The following is an 18,950-nucleotide window of genomic DNA, read 5'->3' on the forward strand; positions in this document are numbered from 1 at the left end:
TTGAAGTTGACGTTGGTTTCTTGTGTTCCCTTTGCTTAGGGCTGATGCGTGGTCAGCTGTTCAGTCATGACCAATTCTTGGTGACCTCCATGGGACTGTAGCCCACCAGGCTTATCAGTCAGTATTTTACCTGTGGAAAATCTCTGTTCATGGGATTTTCCAGGGAAGAATGCTGGAGTGGGTTGCCATTTCCTTCTCCAGGGGATCTTCCTGACCCAGGGATCGAACCCGCATCTTTTGCATCTCCCACATTGAGAGGCGGATTCTTTACCACTAGCACCATACAGGCTCATATTTTGAGCTTTTCCGCCTTCAAATTATATGGTCATTAATATAATCGCCCAGACTAGGGGTTCTCTTTTCATTCTCCCTAAACTTTAAGCTGAACCCCTGCCTTAAACGATCAGATTTCATTTTTAAAAAACACTCAGTATTACAAGTATTTAAAGATAAGATTTTGACAGGCCACCAAGGTCTAAAGTCCTGACACTAATATGAGATAGTATTATTTCCCATTATCCACAGACCTCTACAAATTTCTTTCCTATCATATTTGTACTTTTCATGGTCTTGCTTCCTAAAATTTTGCCAAGTATCCTTCTTTTGAGTGTCATCAGTCCGAGACTGAGCAGGGATATGGCCAGTCTTGATCAGACAACTTGGAAAATGAGACTTCTCTTGTTTCTTCATTAAAAAAAAAAAAGTTAATAATTTAATTAATTTATTTATTTTTGGCTGTGCTGGGTCTTCACTGCTGCTCAGGCTTTTCTCTGGTTTTGGTGAGTGGGGGCTACCCTCCGGTTGGGGTACTCGGACTTCTCATTGCAGTGGGTTCTCTTGCTGCAGGGCATGGGCTCTAGGTCGCCCCGGCTTCAGTAGTTGTGGCGTGTAGGTTCAGTAGTTGTAGCTCCCGGGCTCTGGGGCACGGGCGCCATAGTTGTGGCGCATGGGCTTGTTGACATTGGCATGTGGGACCTTCCTGGATCAGGGATCCAACCTGCGTCTCTTGCGTTAGCAGGTGGATTCTTTACCACTGAGCCACCACGGAAGCTCCTTCCCTTATTTCTAGATAGAGTGTATTTCAGCCAGCCACTTTGCTTGGCTACTGGAGAACGCATGTTTAAGGTGGGTGAATAGAACAGTCTCTCAGTCAGGTTCATCTCTGACCTGAACTTTCAGAAAGACCCAATTATTTCTTCATTGGCTGGCGAATTATTAGTTGTTACAGCTGAATTCTTCTTTGTGAAATATCGTGTTTTTGCAACCTGGCTACAAATACTGTGTCTAAATCATAATTTGTTTGTTTCTTCCCTTATTCTTCCTTCTGCAGGATTCCCTCAACCGTGTGGTCGTAATTATGACTTTACTGTATCTTATTATGCTTCCCCAGACAGTTTTGCCCTTTGATTTTTTTTGCATGGATGAATAGGGGCTTACTGTATGGACTATAGCACTAGTCTTTCAGAGGTTGCTTTTTCAATTTATTTCTGGTGAGTTGAAGTTAGAAGGATCTCTGTGTCAATTTATCTACTCCCTCAACCTCTAAAGGGAAAGACACTTACTATAACAGCAAATGTGGGCATTGATATTTCTTTTTGTTTTTTAAGTACGGTGGTTTTTATTTTTATTGATTTTTAAAATTTTGGTTGCTCTGGGTTTTTGTTGCCTCTTCTGGGCTTCTCTTGTTATGGGAAATGGGCTTAGTTGCCCTGTGGCATGTAGGAGCCTAGTTTTTCAATCAGGAATGGACCCTGTGTTGGAAGTCAGATTCTGAATCCCTGGACCACCAGGGAAGTCCCAATATTTTTTTCAACCCATTTCTTTCCTCCTTGGCCCTGTGTCACCACCTATGGGTAAGCAACCCAGGGCCTCTTCCTATGGGAATGTTATAGTCAGGAAGTGGTTTGAAAAGCATCATAAGACTTACCTACTGAAAGTCTTCACACACACACACACACACACACACACACACACGGTTTTTTGTAGGGTTTTTTGGTGTGTGTTTTACCATAATGCCTCTTTGAAAGAATGTTTACACTTTTGGGGGCACCTGGGAGGTAATATCTCAGTCTCTGTCAATCCCCTGTCTATAGCCACATGAGTTCTATCATATGGGTCCTGCAACAACAGAACTTCTGTTAAAGCTTCTCTTACTTATTTAGGAAAGGTTTTTTCCTTTTGCATTCTGAAGGCATTTCTTACTATCAGTATAAAGTGATGTGAACCAAGGAGGTGACGTTGGGGACAAGTTTTGTATTATAGCTCCTATATATAGTTGGTGTCATAATCTATCAATTCCTTGATGACAGCTATAATATCTTATATATCATTGCATCAAATGTCCTGAACATAGTAAGCATTCTAAATTTTTGTTGAAGAATGACAAAAAATTTAGTAAATGGGGGTAAAATAAGGAATAACGAAATAGCAGTGTTGATTTAACGGTAGCTTGCACAGTATTGTGAAAAAAAGTCTTTTAAATCGCATTCAGAGATTAGTGGGTTTTCTAATTATTACATAACCTGATAGGAACTTTCAAGTAAATCACATAGGAAATACTTTTATATGGTCAGGGATGCAGCTGAGTCATGAGATTTTTCTTTATTATGTGTAGCCACTTGGACTGCAGTACAATTTTGCTTCATATATGCATACTTATATCATAATAAATTGTTAGATATTTAAAATTTTTAACAAGAATAGCAAAATAATAAGTAAAGACCATGTTATAGAAATACTCATGTCACTCAACATAAGAACTGTTTTGAGTTTTTCTGTGTATATTTTTATATATGTGTCCTTTATGTAGTACTATAATCAGTATAATTTTTTCTTTTGCTTTTTTCAGCTAACATGATAGTTTTCCATGGAATCATTAAATTTTAATCTTGCACACATGTTATGGGATTATGAGACCTGGCATCTTAGCATGTGTGTAGAGATTTTGCCAAAGATGTAGAGTTTATAGGCCAAAGATGAGTAAGACTGGCTTTCTTAGGGCAGTGCATTAAATATTGTTTGATTGCTTTTTTCCCAGCAGTGTTCTTTTGGGAATCTAGCTTAAATTTGTGGCTAAACAAAAAGAAGATATCCTGCTACATTGGTGAAAGATTGGCAGGGGGGTACATATTTCTATTTATTAAATATATCATGTCTCAAAATTAGAAAAAAGTAAGTAGTTTTAGCAGTTCAGAGGATTTTGTTGTTGTTGGTCATGGCCCTTGTATAGAGAATCAAAAAGATGTTACCAAGTATTTATGAAGTGGTTCTGTTAGAGCAGAACTTGAAGTGTGTGTTTTTTTTTATATATAGTTTAAAGGTGTTTGAAATCTGTCTTTGAGCCTCCTTCAGCTTTTTTTTTGCCCTGTGTGACCTTTGTTGAGACATCTAATTATAACTTAAAAATATGAATAAAAATATTTGATGCTGATTATGATTTTGATGATGGGTAGTTCATGACCTGTAGGGCTACTGTGAAAAATTATGTTGAAGGCTTCTATGGCAGTCCAGTGGTTAAGACTCTTAGCTTCTAGTGGAGGGGAAGTGGGTTTGGTCCCTGATTGGAGTACTCAGATCCCATATGCCATGTGGTATAGGCAAAATAAAGAAAGAAAAGAAAAGAAAAATTAGTATAAGTTATGTTGAGCTTTGTAGAACACCGTTTCGGTATGAAATAAAGTTGTCAAAAGGCCCCCATTCTTACCAATAAGCATAGAGAAAGAGCTGGGAACTGGAAACTGACCTGGCAATTTGGGGTTTCCAAACCTGCTCCCTTCACTCAGGCGTGGTGGTAGCGAGGGGGTCAGTCCCGCCCGGCAGGGAGGCCCTGTCCAGGTCTGGGTGAACTGACTCACCTGACTTCTTTTCTTTGGAGCCTGGCCCTGTGTTGAGCTGGTTTTCTTTTAGATTGAGACAAAGCCTCCAAGCCCTTTTCCCATTGGCAGCTTCCTACATCTGCTTTGAATACTGACAGTAAAAGACTTCTGTTAGTCCACATGCCACACATCAGTTCTGAATTTTAAAAAATAGATTTCTGTTCTTTTGTGTGCAAGGCAAGGAGGGGGGCGCAAATAAGATCTTTCTTTTGTGTCCCTAGTTCAGAAAAAATGGATTATTTCCATTAAAGATGGCGTTTTCATGGAAGAGAGAGATTGGTGACAGAAGGCTTACACAGCACAATGATGTTAATCTACTCGAGCAAATTTAGACTGGTATTGACAGAACAGCCAAGACCACGCCCCTGGGAACCTGTGCAGTTTGAGTATCTTACTTGTTATAGTCGTTAAAAGGATAACTGAAAAACTCAGGGTTGGTTGTAAAATTACTGATTTTATTTTTTGTGAGCGGGAGTTCCATGAACTGTCAGGAAATAGTGGGGGAAAAAAAAGTAGCCACACACTTTGAGCTAGTTAGTCACCCCTGAATCCACAAGCATCATCGTTTTGTTAATTTCATCAACATGTTCATTTCTTTCAGCTCCATGTTCATGCATGTCTTTTAACCCGGAAACAAGAAGACTGTCCATAGGTCTAGACAATGGTACAATCTCAGTAAGTACCCATAAATAAGATTTCCAGTTGAAACACTTCCCTTCCTGTGAAGTATGTATATGTGTATTGTGATGAAAATTATTTATGAGTGTTTTTTCTTTTTCAAATTAGCAAATTAATTTTCTTGCTAAGTTAAGTGGAAATTGCAATGCAGCAAATACTGGTAAGGTGCAGGGAGAGATGTCATCAGTATCAAATGCCAATGAGATCCAGCTTGATATACATGTTCACCTTCACGGCGGTTAGGATAGGGGCATTACAAGGTCATGGGGTTCTGGTTCTGGGGGTTGGCAAGAGCAAGCTGTGATACTGGCGGCTTTGATGAGATGGTTGAGCATGGCGCCATATGTGGCCCCTCATAAGTGACAGAACATGAGGAAAATGCTCTCCTAGACCTGCGAGTCTGATCTTGACTTTGGTACTTGATGTTGATCTCCTTTTTTCTTTTGGGGTCTTCTTACAGCCCTCTACCATGTGGATAGAATTCTGTCTGTTTGTATAAATTTGGTAAGAAAGCACAGAACCTAGATTTAGTCTGTTGAGTTGATCCAGATAAACGTTAGACCCTTTGGTTATAGATCTTGAGGGAACTGAAGTGACCAGAGATTAGAATTTCAGGTTTTACGACTTAATCCTCTTTTTACATATTTATTTACAAACTAGTATATTAACTGGTTAAATGGCTGATCTGGTCAATTCTCCAGTATTGTTTTTACCCATGGGCAAGAGAGGCCCTGCTTTGGGACCTGGGAACTAGAGGACCCCTCTCTGGCCCGCCTCCCCACAGGATGAAGGATCTGAGGGGCCAGAGGTTGTGTCCAGCCTCAGCCTTCACTCCACCCACCCCCATGCTCTGGGTACTTGATTCTGGAAATTTCCTGCCTCCATAGAGGTTAGGGCTTGCTTCTAGGGCCTCCATGGGCCTTTTCCCTGGATCTATCCTGAGGAGGATAAAACTAATAAGTGTGCCCTTAGCCTGAAAGGTGGTTCAGGGGCAGTGGTTTGAGGTGGTAGGAGGTCCGCATGGGTGGGCAAGGCCCCTCAAGGTGTCGTTGAACTGGGAGTGGAAAGGGGCGTGGGCTGGCCCTTTCCTGTCGCATGCTGTGACGGGAACTTCAGAGGGTTTAAAAGTTCTGACTTTATACCTGTGCCCCCCGGTGGTTGAGGTATGTTTGTCTAGATTGGAGGAAGAGACCATGTCTAATAGTTTAACTTGACTTACAACTTTTAACATATTTAGGTACATGGAATGTGGGTCTTCCTTTCTAGTCTTGACCCAGTCCTGCTTTGGAGTCTGAAGACGTGAGCCTGACATTTGCTATTTGATCTATAGTGAAAACACTTGTTGGGTGATCTTTATGGATATTTTAACAATATTTTAACAATATTGTTACACATAACAGTCAAATATTGACAAATATTTACAGAATCCTGTAAGATCTAATGCATTTGGGAGATCTGTAAACCCTGTTCCTTAGGATGGAATTGAAGGTCATGATACAGATTGTCGTCTTTTTTTAAGGAGAGCCATTTTTAACAAGTGTGGTGTGTGCAGTATAAATTTACTTTTAAAAGGCAAGGAGAGATAATTGGATTGTTCAGTGAGCTGAAGTTTCATCACAAAAGAAAATCTGAAAAGATGAGCTGAGATCCATTTATTGCCAGTAGTTCATGCAATAGTATGTGTGACACTCACTATCTGTGAAAAACCTTCTCTGTGTGTATAGCATATAAGCGATTCTTTGCATTTTGTGAAATCAGTATTGGGGATTAATGGGTGCTGATAAATTTGGCTTTGAAGGCAAGACAGGTGAGCAAAGTAAGTTCTAGAGAGTTCTGGCTATTTATTGTATCATCATTCCTTTAGTAAATGAAATTGCCAGAAAACTGGATCATAGGAACTGGACTAAAATGGTTCTCTAGGTGTGTCAGCTTGGTGTCAAGATAACCAAATCTCATCTTACTTGATCATCTAAAATAGATGGCTTGAATGAAATAATTTCCTTAAAATTCTCTCTTGTATGTTGCTGAAGAAGATGAATTGTATACCCTACCTGTTTTCATCTGAAGAATTGTAAAGAGCTCTGCATTAGGGAACAATATAGTGAGAGAACAAGGTGTTTAACGTTCAGAATTTTCATTAATCACTACAATACAAGGTTCTTTACTAAAAATGCTTACAGAATCTCACCTATTGAATAATTTACTTGCTGGACATGAGAAATTCTTTTCAGAGACCGTAAATTTTCTGTTTTCTAAATATACCAGATATATTTTAGAAGAAATACTATTGGTTCACTTGCTTTAAAACACAGAAAGTAAATCCTTATTTCACTTTATTTTGCTGCATAAAAGAGATTGAAGAGGCAGTTAACCTTGTGTAACTGAGCAGTGTATTAAAAATGAAATAGAGGGCTTCCCTGGTGGCTCAGTGGTAAAGAATCTGCCTGCTGATATATGGGGGAGACACAGATTTGCCCCCTGAGCCAGGAAAATCCCACATGCTGCGGGGCAGCTACGCCTCTGAGCCACAACTATTGAGCCAGTGCTCCAGAGCCAGGGAGCCGCGACTACTGAAGCCCGAACGCCCCAGAGCCTGTCAGCAAGAGAAGCCACCTCAGTGAGAAGCCTGCGCACCGCATCGAGAGAGCAGCTCCCACTCAGCGCAGCTAGAGAAGAGCCTGAGCAGCGACAAGGACGGAGCACAGCCCAAAATAAACAAACACAATTTAAAAAAATGAAATAGCGGTAACACAGATAGAGACCATTCTTTCAAGTTTGGCCGCAAAAGGAGAGGGTAAGAGAGAGGGTGAGTGCTAGAACAAGATGTGATAGTAGATGAGCACCTAGAGGGTCCAGAACAGTTTGGAGAATTTAGGTTTGGGGAAGAGTGGGGAGACTTTTAATTTTTAAGGTAGGGAAGGACAGAGGCCGTTTTGAGATATAAGAGAGAAATGATCTTTTATTCGTCCCATGAAGTAGCAAGTTAGATCACAGTTTTGTTTTGAGAGAAACAAAACTGAAGGTGGTTTATTTTCATGTCCATAGCTTTTGTTTTTTCTGATCATGTAGCCCAGAACCTCCTTCCGCCATCTTGGTCTACAGTCCCAGTTATCTCTCAAGGTCTTTTTCAAACGTTGTCTTTTCTCTCTTTCTTTTTTTCCTCTTTTCTTGGACAAGTGGTTCCTAAGTCCTCCCAATTAAAATTTATCACACACAATACTCGGTAGGTTAGTTATATCATACTGCTTTTTTAACCTGTTTTGTGAAAAGTTGTCAAGTCTGTCTCCTCCATTAAAGTGTTCACTAAGGAACCGGCCAGTCTTTTATCCATCTCTCCCATTGGATCTTAGCTAGTGTGGTTCTTTGTAGTACAAATTAGGGACTTGGTGAATCATTTGTTAAGTAAGTTGTTGACTAAGTATATATAGTATATATTAATATAGCTGGTTGTAATAAGTACCTGCTTAAATTCTGAGATAGTTTGTTTGTACAGTTTTCTTGCTATTCAAAATGATTTTCACAATGAAATTAACTTCTACAATGGAAGAAGTTATGCCAGTAATTTAATTCATCCTGCATTTGAGTTTTCAGAAATGCCTTCTGTTTTAATGTTGAAAGAAGTCAGTCAGATTGTGCTAACTGCTAACACGATGAAGTAGGACTTTAAAATTTTTTTCTGTCATAATGCCTTATGTATTCTAGTCAGCCAACAAATATGTAAATATCAACTGTGTGCAAACCGTTCTGCTCAGCTCTAACATGTGGCTCCTGATATCAAAGAGCTTGTTCAGCTTGGGACAGAATGTAAAGTGAACTTATGAAATAAATATTAATAACACAAAGTTAAAAAAATAGAGCAGGATTAGCACTACACTGGTAAATATGATGTTGGCAAGCCAGTGGGGTCAGAAGAAAGTAGTGGAGAACGGTCTGGGGCAGCTCCATGGAGACTGATAAAGATAGGAAGGAAAAAGTATTTTAGGCACAATGAACGGCAGGAGGGGAAAAAACTCATGCTCATCTGTATATTTACCCTTCTTCATCCAAACTGTTAGGGAGGGAGTTCTGTGGTAGTCCAGTGGTTAGGAATCCTGCCAATGCAGGGGAAATGGGTTCGATCCCTGATCTGGGAAGATTCCACATGCCTCAGGGCAACTAAGCCTGAGCACCCTTGAGCCTGTGCTCTGAACCGAGAGAGGCCATCACGATGAGAAGACAGAGCACTGCAATTAGAGAGCAGCCCTGATTGCCGCAACTAGAAAAAGCCTGTGTGCAGCAAGGAAGACCCAGTGCAGCCAAATAAATAGATAAACCAATGACAGGAAGAACTTAAAAAAAAAAACCCAAAACTGTTAGGGAGCCAAAAGTTTTATTAAAATCTTGCCAAGATAAATAGTCACTGGAAAGTTTTTGAACAAGGTCCCATGTTTATAAAATCTCTGTTCTTTGAAGATTAATTTCATGTATGTGTTACAGGAAGTTTGATTTTGATGAGAGGAAGGGATTGCTCTGTATAGTGGTGAGCATTCAGAATAGAGGTTATTGTATGAAAATAAGTGAAATTGACCATGTATGGATTTGATGCTACTGTTTTGGTAGTTCTTGTGGTTATTATAGTCCAAATTCGTATCATTTGTCCAAGGGAATGAAAAAGGAAAGAGGATAAACCTTTATTGAGCATTACTGCATACCAGGTACTCTGTGTGTTGCGTGTTCAGTTGTGTCTGACTCTTTGAGACCCTTTGGACTGTAACCCGCCAGGCTCCTCTGTCTGTAGGGTTTTTCAGGCAAGAATTCTGGAGTGGATTGCCATTTCCTCCTCAAGGGGATCTTTCCAACCCAGGAATCGAACCTCACTGCCTGGAGAGCAGGCGCACTGTTTACCTGCTGAGCCACTGGGGAAGCCCCATCAGGCACTCTGCTTTACATATATTCCCTCATTCCAGCTTCAAAGTAATTCTGTGATGTAGGTAATATTACTCACATTTTTCGGATAGGAAGACTAAGGCCTAGAGAGTTCACATGATTCCCTGGCTCACTTAGCCAGGAAACACCTCCTAGTGGAGCTAGGGACTCTGTGCACCTGGGAGCCTGGGCTTTGTCCTCACCCCACACTGCCGGTCAGGAGCCATCCCTGCCTCTGTTAAATGCTTTCCATCCTGCCTGTTGCCTCATTTGGTTATGGGTCTGTTTCCTTCACCTGACTGTCATCTGCCTGAAGGCAGAGACCACGTGCTTCCGTGTTGTTTCCTGGGCCACTGTGGAAACTTTGTAAAAGGTCTGTTGAAAGAAAGAGGGAAGGCATTGCAGTTCCTGCCATTCAGGATGCTACAGCCAAAGTTGGGCACTTAACCAGAAGGATAAAATTACTCTCAACAGTTGACGCGATGAGTGCATCTTGTGTTTAAATGACAGGTTTAGGTGTATAGAAGAATTTGTTGTCCATACTCTGCTTGCTGAAATTGGTAAGATAGATATATGAAGCAAGCAACTAAAAAAACCTAAATAGAAATATTATGTGTTCTGAAAGTCTGCGGGACTGCTGGATCCTTGGAGTTCCTTGCCTGGTAGATGTGTCACTCCAGTCCCTGCCCGCATCTTTTTAATTTTTTTAATTAAGGGTTATTTTTAAAAAGTTATTATTATTGTTTTTTTGTGTTTTGGTCGTGCAGTGCCAGATGTGGGGTCTCAGTTCCTTTACCAGGTGTCAAACCCACTGGAAGCTCAGGGTCCTAACCGCTGGACTGCCAGGGAAGTCTTCCTGCCGACATCTTCACGTCGCTTTACTCTCTGTGTCTTCACATGATGTCTTATAAGTCACTGGATGGAGGGCCCACCCTAATCCAGTATTATCTCATTTTAACTAATTACATCTGCAGAGACCTTAGTTCCAAATAAAGTCATATTCTGAGGTTCCAGGTGGATATGAATTTTGGGAGGACAGTATTCAACTCAGTATACCTGGCAATAATGTTATTTGGAGAAGGCAATGGCACCCCACTCCAGTACTCTTGCCTGGAAAATCCCATGGACGGAGGAGCCTGGTGGGCTGCAATCCATGGGGTCGATACAAGTCGGACACGACTGAGCGACTTCACTTTCACTTTTCGCTTTCATACATTGAAGAAGGAAATGGCAACCCACTCCAGTGTTCTTGCCTGGAGAATCCCAGGGACGGGGGAGCCTGGTGGGCTGCCGTCTATGGGGTCACACAGAGTCGGACACGACTGAAGCGACTTAGCAGCAGCAGCAGCAGCAGCAACATTGTAATGTCCTAATGTTATTTACTGTGTCCCAACGGTTGCTTAGGAAGCAATTTTGTGAATGTGCAAAATGATGCCTTTGGAGGTAGCTAAAGATATTAATGTTCAAGCTGGATTTAGAAAAGGCAGAGGAACCAGAGATCAAATTGCCAACATCTGTTGGATCATCGAAAAGCAAGAGAATTCCAGAAAAACATCTACTTCTGCTTTATTGACTACACCAAAGCTTTTGACTGTGTGGATCACAACAAACCAAGGAAAATTCTTAAAGACACTGATTACCAGACCACCTTACCTGCCTCCTGAGAAATCTGTATGCAGGTCAAGAAGAAACAGATAGAACCGAACATGGAACAATGGACTGATTCCAAATCGGGAAAGGAGTACATCAAGGCTGTATATTGTCACCCTGCTTATTGAACTTTTATGCAGAGTACATCATGAGAAATGCCGGCCTGGATGAAGCACAAGCTGGAATCAGGATTGCCAGGAAAAATATCGATAATCTCAGATATGCAGAGGACACCACCCTTATGGCAGAAAGTGAAAAAGAACTAAAGAGCCTCTTGATGAAAGTAAAAGAGGAGAGTGAAAAAGTTGGCTTAAAACTCAACATTCAGAAAACTAAGATCATGGCATCTGGTCCCATCACTTCATGGCAAATAGATGGGGAAACAGTGGAAACAGTGACTGACTTTATTTTTTGGGGCTCCAAAATCACTGCAGATGGTGACTGCAGCCATGAAATTAAAAGACACTTGCTCCTTGGAAGAAAAGCTATGACCAAGCTAGACAGCATATTAAAAAGCAGACACATTACTTTGCCAACAAAGGTCCATCTAGTCAAAGCTATGATTTTTCCAGTAGTCATGTATGGATGTAAGAGTTGGACTCTAAAGAAAGCTGAGCACTGAAGAATTGATGCTTTTGAACTGTGGTGTTGGAGAAGACTCTTGAGACTCCCTTGGACTGCAAGATCAAACCTGTCAATCCTAAGGAAGTCAGTCCTGAATATTCATTGGAAGGACTGATGGTGAAGCTCCAATGTTTTGGCCACCTGATGTGAAGAACTGACTCATTTGAAAAGACCCTGATGCTGGGAAAGATTGAAGGCAGGAGGAGACGGGAATGACAGAGGATGAGATGTTTGGATGGCATCACTGACTCGTTGGACATGAGTTTGAGTAAGCTCTAGGAGTTGGTGATGGACAGGGAAGCCTGGCGTGCTGCAGTCCTTGGGGTCACAAAGAGTCGGACACAACTGAGTGACTGAACTGAAAGATATTAAAAAAGGATGATTCAGAATCCCTGTGGGGGACAGAAAAGGTTAAATTGAAAGGAACCTTAATTCTTCTATCTAATGTCACCTTCCCCTAGATTATTGTAGTTGTTTAGTCGCTAAGTTCTGTCTGATTCTTTGTGACCCCCCTGAACTGTAGCCTCACCAGGCTCCTCTATCTGTGGGATTTTCCAGGCAAGAATACTGGAGCAGGTTGCCATTTCCTGCTCCAGGGGATCTTCCCGACCCAGGGATCGAACCAGGGTCTCTTAGTCTTCTACATTGGCAGGCAGATTCTTCACCACTGAGCCACCAGGGAAGCTTCTCCCCTAGATTAAGTGATATATATTGGGTAGATCACATGTCAAGATAGTGGTGACAGAGCTAGGACCTCCTCGACCCCCAGACAAATTTTCTTCTAACCATACCAAACCAATTTCTTCATACAACTAGGACAACATGATTGCAGTGAATTGCCTTAAGATGATCACTAATGAATTGGAAGCTTGTGTTATTCCATGAATTTAGTCATTGCTAAAATAATTCTTTTTAAAGAATTTGAGTGTTTAATTAACAAGGTGTCGAGGATGAGTTGTTTATCACTACAGGTTACAATAAGCCTGCAGGGGTGAACCCAAAGGGTGAGGTCACGTTCTGCAGTGATGATGAGTAACCCATGTATAAAGCCTTTCAGCTGTGCCCAGGCTTAGTGTAGTCGGGCCACTCCTGCTGGTGGGAAAGTCATCAGAAAATCTTCACCTTGATCAGCTCAGACACACAGTGCTACAGCCAACTGGCTTCAGCTCATCAACCATCATGGTGCATGTCAGGGTTTGTACTTACAGAAGAATTGATATCACTTCTGGAATTTTGCTGCCTTCTCGGAACTTCCCAGGTGGTGCTGGAGGTAAAGAATTCATCTGCCAGTGCAGGAGACATAAGAGACTTGGGTTCAATCCCTGGGTTGGGAAGATCCCCTGGAAGAGGGCGTGGCAACCCACTCCAGCATTCTTGCCTGGAGAATCCCATGGACAGAGGAGCCTGGCAGGCTACAAAGGAGCAAAGGAGTTCGCAAAGGAGTCGCAAGACTTAGCCCCTAAACAACGAGGTAGCCGTCCTTTTCTGAATTTGTGCTAATAAGTTATAATAAACTTAAATTATGTATAAATATTTAAATATCATCATTAAATAGCCATATATATATATATATATAAACCTTCCTACTTAGCAGAACAAGAGTCCTCGAGTTCTGACATGCTAGTTGCTTACTATTTATTCATACAATATAATTCACTGAAGGTGGTTTTGTAAAAGAAAACTCTGACGGTGGGAGTATTTATTTGGGTCACAAACCTTGGAATCTCTTAAGAACAAGCCTGTCTCTTCCTATTATGTCATCGTATAGGTAGTTCAGTTCTCTTTTGTTCAGTATCTGAATGTTATCTTAAAGGCTTGGTCAAGCCGTACTCAATGCATATTCTGAGAGCACTCTTTGGCCCCAGATTTTATCATGGCACCTTCATTACAATTATGAACTTTTGAAGGTCCCTTTGATCCCACTTTTAGACCAGTTCTGTAGCCTGAATACCCGTAGGAGCACCCAGATTGCCCTGCATTTTAAATCAGGTACTAAGAAGATCCAATAGAGTGTGTAGTAGGTTGAAATCATTTATATGCTCCTTACAGGAGGTATCTGCCACAAAAGGTGGCCTTATTAGGATCATTGTATTACTATTTTATTTATTTTAAAAAACTTTATTTAGCTGTGCTGCTCAGCTTGTAGGATTTTCTCTGACTGAACCTGGGCCACAGCACCACTGGACCACCAGGGAACTCTCCACATCCATATTACTATTTTATTTTAGGTTTTTTAGAAATGACTTAACAATTATGACTTTTTTTTTTTTTAATATTTATTTGGCTGCACCGGGTCTTAGTTGTGGCATGTGGACTCTTAGTTGTGACATGTGGGGTCTAATTCCCTGACCAGGGATCCAGCCCAGGCCTCCTGCATTGAAAGCGTGCAGTCTTAGCCTCTGGACCACCAGGGAAGTCCCTTACTATTTTAGAAGGTGGTCATCTTCTTATCTTGGCCACATCAAACAGTGTATCTGTGGTTCAGAAAGGAAGTGGCGAGGAATTGATGAGTATATTATGTTGCTGTTACTTTCCCTTTGTCTTATTCCATAATAATCTCTCCCTACGCCTGGATCCTTTCCATTATTCCATAATAATCTCTCCCCACACCTGGATCCTTGCCACCAGCTTTTTTAATTTTTTAAATTTATTTATGGCTGTGCTGGGCCTCGTTGCTGCACGCGGGCTTCCCCTGTCGCCGTGACGGGGGCTTCTCTCTAACTGCCGCGCTCGGGCTTTCCACTGCAGTGGCTTCTCTTGTTGTGGAGCACGAGCTGTTGGCACTTGGGCTTCAGTGGCTGCGGTGTCTGGGCTTCACTGTCCCCAGGGATGTGGGATCTTCCCAGACCAGGGATCGAACTCGCGTCTTCTGCATTGGCAGGAGGATTCTTTACCACTGAGTCACCAGGGACGAACCCCACCCCCCACCCTACCCATTAGCTTTTAAACTCAACTTTCTTGTTATTAAAAATGAAGTTTGTTTTTTAAGAACAACTCACTTCCCTGTTCACAAATGGTCTCTCTCTCTTCTCTCCTTATTATCAGACATCTGCAAAGACTAGTCTATAGTCTCCTTCTACATTTCCTCCCTACCCCTCTTGACTGAAATCATGACTGTCTGGCCTCCAGTCTCATCAGTCAATCCAAACAGCTCTGGCTGTGGTTACAAAAGATCTCCATGTGCGTCCACCTGACAGTCGAGTTTACGTCCTCATTGTGTTTGACCTCCCAGCAGCATTTTGCTCTACTGTTTCTTCCTGAAATACTCTTTGTGTCTATCCACGATACGGAACCCTGCTGATTCTCCTCCTGTTGGCTGTTTTCTCCTCTGTTTCTGAGCTTAGGACAGCTTTGGTTCAGTGTTGGGGTTTCTCGGCATTTGCCCTCCGAGACCCCTGCTTCTCTGGGCAGCCTTGCCCCTGTCATGGCTGCATTTGCTGCCCATGTGGTCATAAAGTCCAACTTTTAACCTCTATCCAGACATTTTTTTCTGAAATTCCAACTTCCTTCTTAATATTTTCTGTCGAGTATCTCAGAGGAACCTCAGACTCACCAGGTCTAAAATCAGACTCCTGGGACTTCCTTGGCAGTCCAGTGTTAAGATTCTGTGCTTCCACTGCAGGGGGCGTGAGTTCAATCCCTGGTTGGAGAACTAAGATCCCACAGATTGTGTGGCATGACCCTCCCCAAAATTTTCTTCTTTAAAAATTAAAGTTTCAGTAGACTTATTAAAAAAAAACAAAAACAAAATCAGACTCCTTTTACTCCACACACACCTGGTGTTTCCAGTGTCCCCTATTTAAGTGACTATGTATGTGTTGCTCAGTCGTGTCCAACTCTCTGTGACCCCATGGACCCCATGAAGCCTGTGAGGCTTCTCTGTCCGTGAAGTTCTCCAGTTAGAAATCTTAGAGCGGGGAGCCATTCCCTTCTCCAGGGGATCTACCCAACCCAGGGACCAAACCCAGGTCTCCCGCACTGCAGGCAGATTCTTTACCATCTGAGCCACCAGGGAAGCCCCAGGCGACTATAAACTCTGTGCATGAGCCAGGGCTCTCTGGAGTTCCTTTTCTCCCCTTCTCTGACTCTGTCCAGCCCATTATTTGTGAATGTTTGCCTCCTGAACACCTCTCAGCTCCTCGCTCTCACCACCATCACCACCCCATCATTGTGGAGCCCTGCATTGGCTGTCGCAGATGTGCTCTGCCTCCTCCAGCCTGCTTTCCGTATGGGAGCCAGAAGGGTCTTTCCAGAATACACATTTTATCTCCACATACCCTCTGTCAAACCTCTCTCAGGCTTCCCCTTGCTCTTAGCACCCCGGCCAGAATTCTTCCCATGCCCTGCCTGCTGGCCCTGGCCCTGCCCACCGCAGCCACACTTTGCGCGGTGCCCTTTCTCCCCGTTTCCGCCCCTCCCGGGTCCTTGTGCGCACCCTGTCCCCTCCTTTCCCAGAGCCTCTGCCTGGGCTGTGCTGCTTCCGTCCTTCACCTTCTCATCCTCCAGATTTCAGCTCACTTTTCCCTTCTTTGGGGGCGTCATCCCCGATCTTGCAACAGTCCGTGTCCCCAGATGATGAGTGTTCGTAGCGCTGAGCACCCCTCCTTTGTAGCCATCAGAGTTTCTGTTTTATGCTCATTCATGTGGTTATCTGACTATTGCACATGTCCAGCATCAGCTCTGCAAGGTGGCAGCTGTGTCCACTTGACTCTCTGTTACATTCCTGACACTCAGTACAGTGCCTGGGAATTGGAAGTGCTTTGCATGTAATTTTTAAAAATATATTTTTAAATATTTATTGTAATTATTTGGCTGTGTTGGGTCTTAGTTGCAGCACTCGGGATCTTTCATTGCAGCACACAGTCTCTGTAGTTGCAGCACACAGGCTTAGTTGCTCTGAGTCCTGTGGGATGTTAGTTCCCCAACCAGGGGTCAAACCCATGTACCCTGTGTTGCAAGATGGATTCGTAACCACTGGACCACCAGGGAAGTGCCTGCATATTTATAGACTGAATTAATGAGTGAGTGAATGAATTAGCATAGTCCATCAGGTTGACAGTACAGAGGTTAAGGGCACAGGCTCTGCAATCAGACTGCCGGAGACAAGTCTCAGCCCTGCACCCGTAAGTTGGCTCACCATAGGCAAGTTGTTTTATTCTGTGTGCCTCAGTTTCCTTCTCTGTGAAGTAGGGATAGTAATTGTATCCATTTTTCAGGGTTCTGATGAGGACTGTCTGACAAAACACATAGAGCTCTTGGGACAGCACCGCTACGCATCAAGTCCCCGTCAATATTCGAATGCTCCTTATCGACATCATTGTCACTCGCAGCAACGTCTTCAGTTGATGGGAACCAGTAAGCTTTGGTTAGAATCTCTATCCTGTGGATTTAGCAGGCCAGTTCCCAGGGGAGGAAGGGTCTTATGGCAGCACACTCCTTAGGATGCTTCCACTCCTTCCTGGTCCCATCTTCCATCTTAGTTGCATCATGACAGTAATTTACCAGTTATTTCTAAAACACGGGCTGTCAAATACTGTAAAAAAAAAAGTTTATTATCCAAATTACTATCATTCGTCACCCTCAGGAGAAGGTGGAGCTCTGAGAGGTGACTGAAGATTGGAGAGGTGGTAGCAACTCTCTCGTCCCAAGAGTCACCCTTCCTCCAGTGGATGGAGAGAACGGGAGGGGAGGTGACCAGCCATCCAGTCACTTTCTGTTCATTTGGAAATCTGGATTTTATAGGCCAAGATTTTCAGAGAGTTATCTGTGGCCCTGCATGGTTTATTTCAACACTAGGAATCAGTCTCATATCACAAATCTTTTAACCACTTCCGTCTAGAGTATGAGAATCATCTTCTCTGCGTGCATGCGTGTTTTGCCATTTGTTTAGTTTTGGCTGCACTGGGGTCTTCATTGCTGCCTGTGGTCTTTTCTGTAGTTTTAGTGCATGGACTTCTCATTGAGTGGCTTCTCTTGTTGCAGAGCACAGGCTCTAGAGACGGGTTCAGTAGTTGCAGCACGCATGTGGTATCTCCTCAGACCAGGGATCGAACCTGTCTCCCAAATTGGCAGGCAGATTCTTAATCGCTGGATCACCAGGGTAGCCCAGTATATTACCACTTTTTATTTTGAGTTCTCTCTTACACAGACTATAGATGCCAACCGCAGTTCTCATATCAGTGTCTCTGAGTTGGCAAAGTTCAAAGCCCAGAGGGGCTCAGGTGGCATTTCCTGTCCATCACCTTTGAAGGTATTCCTCCCAGGCACCTTGACAGCACGAGAGTCATGAAAAACACCCCTTTAAGCGCCAAATGACATTTATTCCTTCGCTATAAAGCTTGAGAACTCCCTAGAGCCAGTGTGTGCGAAGGAAGCCATTATTCTTTTCCAGTCCCTGCGGTGGCTGACTGCTGTCACCTGTTACAACACCTACTGTTTGATCGGGGACAGTGTTGGAAGCGGGCTGCCCCTTGACCAGCTGGAAGCTTATGTTAGCAGAAAGGGGAGTAGCGTTAGGTCTTTCCCGGCCCCTGGGATGCAGTGCTGGTGTTCACTGCTGGGCTTGTGTTTCTTTGTTTCACTGTGAATGGATGCTACTGGCCTAGGGTGGTGGTAACTCAGAGGGGTTTTTGTTTCCAGAGTGGGGGCCCTCCCTGTTTATTTAGCTCCTTCAGCACCGCACCCTGAACATAGGCGCCACAATCCACACATCTCCATGTTCACCTCCTTCAGGTGGAGGAGTGGTAACTCTGCTTACTCTCAATTACCAGTGAAGGTTACATGTTTATAAATACTCATTTGGTGTAGGAAGAAAATGATCAGTATTAGACCATCAGCTCATTGAAGCAGCAGACACAGTTGCAGAAAGACTGCTCCCCATATTCGCACAGCTTCTCCAGCGGTTGCAATCACTCAGGTCCAGCTAGTTTCCAGGACTGGTTGTTGTTGAGTCGCTAAGTTGTGTCTGACTCTGCGAACCCCATGGACTGCAGCACGCCAGGCTTCCCTGTCCTTTACCACCTCCTGGAGTTTGCTGAAACTCATGTCCATTGAGTCGGTGGTACCATCCAGCCATCTCATCCTGTGTCCTGGGCTGGAGAGTGGTGAAAACCATTCCACAGGTTCTTCCTGCCAGAGCTTGTCTGTCATGGATGGGAGAGAAAGGAGCGAGAATAGTACTTGCAATTTGGTGGTGTGGCTGGGTAATTTGTGGGCTGT

At 43.1% G+C, this 18,950-nt stretch overlaps 1 protein-coding gene across 6 annotated transcripts in view; it reads left to right on the forward strand.

The window, feature by feature from the left end:
- WDFY2 (WD repeat and FYVE domain containing 2) overlaps positions 1–18,950 on the forward strand; it is a 179,498-nt gene that overhangs the window by 81,797 nt on the left and 78,751 nt on the right. For all 6 annotated transcript variants that reach the window (XR_006338920.1, XR_006338923.1, XR_006338921.1 and 3 more), the window contains exon 3: positions 4,477–4,550. Coding sequence is in view for 1 of the 6 variants with exons in the window: in XM_043892182.1 (XP_043748117.1) it covers positions 4,477–4,550 (74 nt within the window). In the remaining 5 variants the exon portion in view is untranslated. The remainder of the gene's footprint in view (positions 1–4,476; positions 4,551–18,950) is intronic.

Source organism: Cervus elaphus, chromosome 30 (assembly GCF_910594005.1).
Source record: "Cervus elaphus chromosome 30, mCerEla1.1, whole genome shotgun sequence".
Taxonomy (NCBI): domain Eukaryota; kingdom Metazoa; phylum Chordata; class Mammalia; order Artiodactyla; family Cervidae; genus Cervus; species Cervus elaphus.